The 8,888-nt window shown below is 48.9% G+C and overlaps 2 protein-coding genes across 5 annotated transcripts in view; one reads left to right on the top strand and one right to left on the bottom strand.

Annotated features, from left to right (window-relative positions):
* The window catches only part of PLAGL2 (PLAG1 like zinc finger 2), a 15,426-nt gene extending 13,864 nt beyond the window's left edge, over positions 1 to 1,562 (top strand). The window contains exon 5 of the mRNA XM_054218829.1: positions 1,381 to 1,562. Coding sequence (XP_054074804.1) covers positions 1,381 to 1,529 — 149 coding nt within the window. The 3' untranslated portion in view covers positions 1,530 to 1,562. The remainder of the gene's footprint in view (positions 1 to 1,380) is intronic.
* TM9SF4 (transmembrane 9 superfamily member 4) overlaps positions 1 to 8,888 on the bottom strand; it is a 26,242-nt gene that overhangs the window by 4,219 nt on the left and 13,135 nt on the right. For 3 of the 4 annotated variants that reach the window (XR_008469046.1, XR_008469047.1, XR_008469048.1), the window contains exons 9-18: positions 8,790 to 8,860; positions 8,229 to 8,361; positions 7,600 to 7,681; positions 7,417 to 7,492; positions 6,984 to 7,067; positions 6,627 to 6,802; positions 6,211 to 6,274; positions 5,482 to 5,601; positions 4,851 to 4,940; positions 3,484 to 4,463 (exon numbers count right to left, since the gene is read on the bottom strand). Coding sequence is in view for 1 of the 4 variants with exons in the window: in XM_054218825.1 (XP_054074800.1) it covers positions 4,314 to 4,463; positions 4,851 to 4,940; positions 5,482 to 5,601; positions 6,211 to 6,274; positions 6,627 to 6,802; positions 6,984 to 7,067; positions 7,417 to 7,492; positions 7,600 to 7,681; positions 8,229 to 8,361; positions 8,790 to 8,860 (1,046 nt within the window). In the remaining 3 variants the exon portion in view is untranslated. Of the gene's footprint in view, positions 1 to 2,216; positions 4,464 to 4,850; positions 4,941 to 5,481; positions 5,602 to 6,210; positions 6,275 to 6,626; positions 6,803 to 6,983; positions 7,068 to 7,416; positions 7,493 to 7,599; positions 7,682 to 8,228; positions 8,362 to 8,789; positions 8,861 to 8,888 lie in introns of those variants that run through there. The other variant, XM_054218825.1, reaches the window with a different exon arrangement.

The raw sequence follows: 8,888 nt of genomic DNA, 5'->3' as shown, positions 1-8,888 counted from the left end.
GAGGGAAAGCTACTGCGTGGCCTTTGCAGCCAAAAGTCACACTGAGAACCCTCTCCTGGTCAGGGCGGCCCCGGCACGAGCTCTGCCGTCCATCGCAGGCTGGGGGGGGGCTGACCAGAGGGCAGTCTTTGATCCGGAACCAGCAAATATCCTGTTGCAAGGGAAAGGGTTTGGGATTTCTCAGCCCTGGGAGCTGGTGGGAGAGATTCGGCGTCTCTCGCTGGGGCTGCAATTCACGCTGCCCCCTCTCCTGCTGGATCTCGACAGGCCCAGTGCCTGACCTCCCTTCCTGCAGCTACCGCTGCCGAAGCCAGAAGCTTCCCATTGTTAGAGCTCCACTGTTTTTCTAAAAACAAACTTTCTAGCACTTTTACACAGTGAATAACTTCTTTTAACGGAGTATTTTGGGGGCTGTAAACAAGGTTTTTAAACTGTAAAAATAATAAGTGCCATTAGGAAATGTACAGTTCACCACTAAAATGAGCTCTTTTATTGTCTTGCAAAATGAAGTTTGAATTGAAAGCATTTTTTATAATGAAGTTGTTTATTAAAAGCATTTGAATTATCTGGCCCAGGTGTCGTCTTGGAGGGGAATGGAGTTTGTGGTTTGTTTTCTTTTAAGTAAAGATAAAGAGACACTCTGGGCAAGTCAAAGACCCAATTCCCTACATGAATCCACACAGACTTTGAAATTTCTTTCAAGGAAACAATTAGACCTCCCCCAAAAAAAAGGACACGGGGTCCTGTTGGGGATGTAGCGACAGCCGATACCATTATCTCCTATCAAGGAGAATAATGTTTGTTAGGAAGTTCTGATCTCTTGGTTTCACTAAAATTACCAGCCTGCGCGGAAGCATTTCAGACGAGTACAGCCCACTCCCCCCTTCCAAGGAACCCCCCCACATCCAGCTCCCCAGGACCGGGCCCTGCACAAAGGCAGCAGAACCAGAACCAAACCTTAAGGCTTAAGCCACGACCGTCTGCTGCCACCAGCCACAGAAACATTTTGACAGAGATGAATAAGGGCAAAGAACATCCTGCCCTCTTGGGAATCTCTCTTCAGAACACGGTTTAAAAGCTGACAACCATTTTCAGTGTTCAGATAGTTTTTCTAGATACGATCTAGTTTTCGTTCTTAATGCAGCCACTGGTAAAACGTGCCGTTTCCTCAGCAGTGCTCTCCCCAGAGCAGAGGGCTACGACAGGACCCGACTACAGAGACACTGCTCCTCTAGTCTGCCTAAAAACGAAAAACAATTCAGCACAGGTCGTCCTGTTGATGGAGCTGAAGCCTTCCTTTGCCTTTTTTTAAGGGGAGAAGGGACTATTCCAATGATTTCTGAGTTTTGATTAAGTATTTGCCTGCTCTGGTCTCGGCAGCTCACCAGGGTCACAGACTGTCACCAGCCTCTAACACTGGCATCCCCGTAATCCGTTACCAGCCACGGCTCTGCGCATCCATTGCTCTGCTGGGCAAAACGTCACAAGAAGAGCGAATTCACAATCCCGCCCTCAGTCGGCATCTTTAAGGGACACTCGCTGCTCTCCTGCCACATGGAATCATAGAATGGTTCGGGTTGGAAGGGACCTTAAAGATCATCCAGTTCCAACCTCGCTGCCATGGGCAGGGACACCTCCCACCAGACCAGGTAAATATCCCTCCCAGCAGAAACACCCAGGCTCTGGGAAAGACACCAAGCTGGAAGCTAATGATGAAGATTCTGCATCACCAACAAACCTCCAAAATACTCAGAGAAGGAAATGGCAGCTCCCTTCCTAAATAACTGTACTCTCACCTCTGTTGTCCTAAAGCACCGTGTATTTGCCCAACGCTCCCAGCCCGTCAGCCATCCCACAGTCCCGCTGCTCTCTCCATTAGCGCTACAACTCAAACAACATATTTCGCAGGCAAGAGATGAGTCACTTAAGTGGGCTTACCACGCAGCACACGAGAGCAGCAGAGAGAAACAGATCCAAATGCCTTGGATGGCATTTTGGTGGCATTTTAATGACAATATATGGCAGTACACAGGACATGCCACACTGAGAGAAACTTACTGCTCAGGAGAAAAATACTATAAAGAAAACCACAGCGTATTCCAAGCTGTGCTTCTGACTAAGGCCACACGTCAAAGATCACACAGATGTCAAACAAGCTAAGTGTTATGAAAAGAAAATCCCAAGAGGTGGCTTAGGAGAACCCAGGAGAGCAGGACAACAGGACAATGGCAGATTTATTTACAATAGGACACAAAGAATACATACATTAATTAAAAATTACAAAGAATACAGAGAAAACACTTCGGGGAAGGGGGAGAAATCAATGCTGGCTGAGCCTCTCCACTGGGGCAGGGGCAGGAGAGAGGAAAAAAAAATTAAAAGAAAAAAAAAAAGTAAACCAAAATCTCAGAGAGGGATCTCAAATCAGAACTGACGCAGGACTCCACAGCAGAGTTGGCTTGCACATCCCCTGCTCCCTTTTTCCATCCTTGATTCCTGGCTGATTAGACTTTGGCATGGCGGGCGGCTGAAGGAGCTGTTAGGCAAGGCTGGAAAGGCTCAGTGCCGAGGAGCCCAGCCGCCTGGGAAGCCAGCTCCCCACGGGGGGCAAGGCCGTCTGTAAGAGACACAGGTCCTTGCGTGGACCTGGTGGAAACTCTTACGGCAACTGGGGTTAAAAACCCCCCAAACCCCTCCGGGGTGCACATCAGTGCTGGTGACAGGGAGGGCTTTGGACACTCCTGGGTTGGAACAGTGTCCCCTGTGGCAGTTGGTCATTTGGAGACCTCACTGCTTCCTACAGCAAGAAGCAAAAACCAAAATTTTCACAGATCTCACAAAAAAAAAAACAAACCCCAACCCCTCTCCCCTGTAGCCCTGACTGAATCCAGCTAGTCTGGGGACAGAGGGAGCCTTCACTGTAATGTGGAACCTTTTTACTAGTAAACATCATTGAAGTGACCAAAATAAAAAAAACTTTAACCTTCTAAAAAAAATTCCCATGGACCGATTAAGGGATCAAGCCACGGACAAAGAGGAGCCCGCTGCAGAAGAGCAGCCCACTGCGGAAGAGCCCACATCGGCTATCCCAGAGGGCTTGGACCGTTCTGTGTAGAAGAACAAAATACAGCTATGGGATGTACACTTCTGTTCCCTGGAGGTAGAGAATCTAAGAGGAGGAGAAGAGAGCAGCAAGAACAGCTGGAGCACAAGGCGGGCAGTGAGACAGCCCGCTCCTGGCAATGGGAGAACTCCTCGGGGTCACTCCCTCTGTCCCCAGCCCCTTCTGCGCGACCTGCACACGCCTCACGGAAGCCGAGGCCCAATACTGCATCCGATTTCTTGGCACTAAAGCAGCGGCGTCGCAGCCTTCTCTCTGCAGGGCTCTGCACAATCCCGGTGTGGGTTCCCGGGAAGGAAGCCTGCCTCATTTCCTCACGCAGCTGGAGCAGAGCTATCCGCAGAACAAACTCTTGTAGTTACCTCGCGTATCCTTCCAGTCATATATTCTAGCACCAGCACAGTCGCCACTTCCACCAGAACGGTACATCCTGCTGCAGCTGGCTGCACCTTCCAAAAGAGAGGAAATCCCACCCTCCCGCAGCCCTTCCAGTGGAGGCATCCAAAGTGGCCCGTGCTGTCCAAGGCCGGAGGGAGGGAGAAGCGATGCCGAGGGTTGCAGTTCTCAAGCTCTCTCAGGGTGAAATTGCACTTCCCAGGCTCCGAATGGCACCTCCATCAAATTGTAAACAAGCCGAAGCCAGGACTTTCGCGGTCAGAGCACGCCAGGCTCATGCTGGGCAAGCCTTTAGGCTCCCTTTATTTTGCCATAGTCAAGCTCCCTCTTCCGTGTAGACATGAAGGCAGGAAAGAAACCCAGTCTGATATTTGTCTGAAGAGTCTCCCTGAATCCTAGAGCACCCTAAGGGCTGGAAGAAAACATTTTCACAAGTGTTTCCACTGCTGTCTCAAATCCGTTCGTCATCAACATAAAAAAAAAAAAGGGATGAATTAGCAAAAAGGGGGTTTACTTATACAGAGGGATATTTCTCTGCTAAAAAACTCCCTCAAATATGGAACAGGATAATAAAGTTAAAATGTAAGGTATCTACAGACCCCTTTTCCCCCCAGAAGTAGCCCAGAATCCATGTACACTGTGCCAAAGTTACATTCCAAAACGAGGAGTTATTTATTTCTCTTGTCACTCTCCCACTGGATTTTGATTCCTTAAAAGAGTTGGGAGAAGATGTCCCCTTCACTCCCAGGAGGACATGCATTCAGAGGTGTCTACTTGCTGCTGGGTCTGTGTATCTTCAGTCTATTTTCACTGCAGCATAGATCTTCCGGACAAACATGTAGGCTGCATAGAAGCCAATGGTGCCAGTGAGGAGCCAGAAGGACAAGACCATGAGGGCGGTGTAGCCGAAGTATAGTAAGGAGGGAATGAACTCAACAATATCCAGCTAAAACAGAAGAAGAGGGAAAAAACAAGCAAAATCAAGTACAGAGGTAACAAGAGTTGGCTCCCCAAACCAGCCAGTGCCCTCTACAAGGTGGCATTTGACAAAGGGAAGAAACCCTCCACTCGACTCGTTTTTCTCCAGCTGAAAAGAGATCCCCTTTGAGGACGGGGTTAGGGAACACCATTGCACACAGGTAATATGGGCAGGGGCCTCGGGCACTTACAACCTCCTCTTCCCTCTGGAAGGACCGTTTGCACCACTGGCTGGTGAGCTGCCTTGGGCTGGCACAGGGACAGACTAGGACCAGGCAGTCCCACCATTTCCTTTCCTAAATCCAACCATCTCCTCTGGAAAGGTGGCACTTTCATACAAGAGGAATAACAATACCTTGTTCACAAAGTAGAAGATGGCATAGATCAGCACATAGAAGGCAGATCCTCCAGACACCAAGAAGGTCCTCCACCACCAGCGGTAATCCTGACAGGGTAAAAAGCATCATTATCCCACAGGCTTCCTTCTCCTGTGTCACTGTCTCAGGGAAGCTGTGACCTTTCTGGGACAGGTAGAACACCACCCACTTTCCTTCAAAGGAAAACCACAGTTTGGGGCTGGGGAACTATTTTGTCACAGAAGTGTTTCCAAACAAAGAGGATGAAAAGCTGACAGCGAAGCAAAGCTGGCTCAGTATCACAGCACCTGCTACCGAGGAACACGGCTCAGCCTCTGGCCCTGCATTTCATTTTGGATGTGGATGGAATGAAGTAAGTTTCTCTGGGAGGACATGTCAGCTGGAAATACCCTGGCTCTCAGCATAATTTTTGGTACAAAACGACACTTCCCAGCCCAGCAGATAATCAAGTAGCTTCAGTTCTCCTTGAAGTCAAGAGGTGTTAAGAACAATCACGCTTGTGAAGCTGGGCCACACTAGATTTCTGCTGAGCTGCCGCAATAACGTGACCTGTGCTTTTCCAGGAGCAAGTCCCCTGAGCTTACGAAACTACAAACATGGAAATCTCACCTCAGCACAAAGCTGGAAGTACACCATGACAATGCTGATTTGGGAGCATGATACCACCAGGATTATAAACACCAGGAAGAGAAAGCCGAAGAGGTAATAGAACTGGTTCTCCCAGATTGCCTGAAACAAAGACACAGCAGAAATTTGTTTCTGTGCTATTGGGATCAGTCAGTCAACGTGAGACTAACTTCTAGCTGCTAACCCAAGGGAAAACGAGGAGTCCCTCAGCCTCATATAGCTGAAACCGCAGAACTAATGCATTTCACAATGCTGCTTCAGAGGAATCAGGTTGCAAAAAGGTGCCCAGAGACAGCTCTGAGGTACCTTGTTCATTCCCTTCCATCTCCCTAGCAACAGAACGGCAAATTCCTCCCCACCCATAGAAGGTGAAAAATGGGCAGCAGCTGGAATGGCTCAGTGAATGTCTTAAGATCAGAACACCCCCTTGGCATAACGTTACAGTAAGCTTTCATCTTTACCGCCATCTTTCAAATCACCAAGGAGCATCCCATAGACATCTCCAGGTGTCTACAGCAAGACAAGACAACAGTCTGAAGAGACCCACAGCCCAGCTCTCTCTGAAAACAATACTGAACGGCCTGGAGGGAACCTGCTAGCCCCTTCAGTAAGTACAGGAGCAGCAGACTGCTCCGGTGGAAGCGCGCTCCCTTTCAAAAGCTTTGGCACGAGAGGAATCCTATTCAGGAGCAAAGTGGGTTAAACGCTTACACTGAAAATGAAGAACAGTTCAATGAACATAGCTCCAAAAGGCAGAATACCAGCCATCAGAATCCTGTAGAGCGAGAAAGAAAAATCATAAGCAACACAATATAACTGTCTGGCGATTAAAAGTCCCCTGTAAGCACACAGAGTGCTCCCAGCAAAATCTCTATAGTTCCAGATTACTAGATTAAATTTCACACGCTAAATGGCACAGCTGCTCCCACTGCTGAGCACATATCGCTTTTATAAGCGCCAGTCATACCACATCCAAATTGTCAGGATTGCCTCTGATACTGCATTACTCAAGGAAACACATCTGCCATCTGTCTGTCGCAGACCAGCAGAAGGTGATGTTCAGCAACCCAAGGAAGCTGAGGGGAGGGGCCTTAACTCACCATATTTCTTGGACACTCATCACTTACCCAACAAATTTATTCATATACCACCTCTGCTCCGGGATCTGCCTGGGAATCTGATTTGTCCGCACAGGATTGTCATACGGCTGTTTGCGAAATCCGAAGTAGTAACCCAGGTAGACCAAGGGCAAGGAGATCCCAAACCACATACAGAGCAAGGCCACCATGGTAGGGAAAGGCACCTGGAATCACACCAGGAGTCACAAAAGTGAGAGAGACTGAAGTCACTGGCCAGACCAACTCTCCAGTCAATCACTGCATTGACACCCACGTTTAGAAAGATACCGTGAGACTCAGCAAGTCCCTGACAGCCCAGTCACCCTCCTCCCATCCAGCAGGCTCCAGGATGAAGGTGGTACCTACCGCTCCAGAGGAGTGTTTCCCCCAGATGAAACAGTTCAGGACAAAGCAGATACCAAAGACGACACCCGGATACAGGGTAGCTGTCTGCAAGAGCAAACACCGGTTAAGAGAAAACAAGTGACGAATCAACAAGATGTTTCTCTTTAACGAGTCTATTGCTGGGGCGAAGCACATGTAGGGGAAACATCCCTTTTGCTGCAGCACTAATACACAGCAGGGATGGGCCAGGGGGAGGATCTCAGACAATCCTCTTGCTTTAGTACGTGCTCTGGTGTTTGCCCTTTCATATAAAGCTACAAGGACTCAAAATCCACACCAAATCTCCACAGTACAGCCAGGCTTTGTCCAGCTACCCACAAATACGTGTGGAGCTTATCCACGTCTCTTGCCATGAGCAAAGCTGGATTAACAGCACAAACACCACAAGACTCACACAGAAGGCTCCCTTCTTCCATCGATGTCCTTTCAGAGTACGGTATAAGCGGCCAGCAAAGAATCCACCAAAAACCCTTGACAGAAACAAGCCGAGACAAAGAAATTAGTTTTCGTTGTTGTGGAGAGGGAGAGGAAGGGCAGGCAGGACAGCACTGCTGTGGGAAGCAGTGGAGACACCTACCCCATGAACATGAAGAGAAAGCAGGCGGTAGTCATCAACGCACCCCGGCTAGAAGGCGACAGCATCCCCAGCATAGCAACAACTGGGAAAAAAGGACAAAGCACAGCAGCTCTGATGTACGTGTGCTAGCCAGCCTCTGGAGAACAGGGGCCTGTCCCATGTGCAGACCACAGCTGCCTGGAATCTCTGCCTTCTGCACAGACCTCTTTTCCTTCAAAGCATAACGCATCCACAGCCTCCAGCGCTGGCCAGAGAGAGGAAGCCACAGCTTTGATCTCAAGCTACAGACCATGCTTTAGCTTCATTTTCCCCAGAGTTGAGCAGGTGCAGCTCAGAAGGCAAGGCACACGTGTGCGAAAGTCTCTCAGCCCACTATCACTCAGGGCTCATATCTTGATAACAGGCAATATAAACACAAAAAGATGCCTTCAGATGGGAAATGCTGCCTAGAAACTCAGAAATGCTGAGCAGAGGCCTATTGCCTTGATCAGCCCCACAACAGGAAGCATCCGTACATGACTTCACTCAAGCTCAGGTGAGCATAGGTCGAAGTCCATGGGAGCTACAAATGACCTTGAGCATCGTTCCTCTTCTCGTTACAGCCACCCCATGCAACACGTGCCACTTACAGATGACAATCAGGATCATACAGAAGAGCTGAATTCCAGAACCCAGGAGAGAGCTGAGGATCATCGGATACTGTGGAGGCCTGAAGACATCTCCATGCACAAGTTTCCAACCAGATTCCTCCATAGTATCTTCCTGTAGCAACAACAGGAAAAGAAGGCATTTAGATACAGTCTAATGATGGAAATGAACGTCCTACCACAGCCAACCTAAGCGACTGATTTCCCTGTATCCAGTTCGGCAGAACTTTATCACTCCAGTTAAACTTCTTTACTCTGGGGCTTAAAACAGTTCAGACCTGAACTGCCCAGTGCCAGGGCACACATTTATGGAACTGTTTTCAGTCATTACTTAGGTCTGAAGACATCTGAACTGGTAATTTGCCATTGTACAGAGAGCCAAAGGTGCTGTGACAGCACATGACAGAACTGCCCCTCCCATCTTCAGAGCTCGAAGCAAAACAGGGGCAAGGAAAGAGACAACACATCCAAGTCTTCAGACTAGATCCCTCCTCATCTGTGCCTCCCTCTCTCTCTGTCCCAGCCCCAAGAACAAGCACATACAATGTCATCTTCCTTGTTGTAGTTGGCGATGTCCTTCCGGAGAGTCCGGATGATGATCATGCTGAGAATACCTGAAAACAAGCACAAACTGAGTTTAGC

The sequence above is a fragment of the Rissa tridactyla genome, chromosome 12 (assembly GCF_028500815.1).
Source record: "Rissa tridactyla isolate bRisTri1 chromosome 12, bRisTri1.patW.cur.20221130, whole genome shotgun sequence".
In the NCBI taxonomy this organism is placed as follows: Eukaryota; Metazoa; Chordata; class Aves; order Charadriiformes; family Laridae; genus Rissa; species Rissa tridactyla.
Note: the sequence above shows the minus strand (reverse complement) of the source record. Positions and strands in the feature narration are given on the sequence as shown.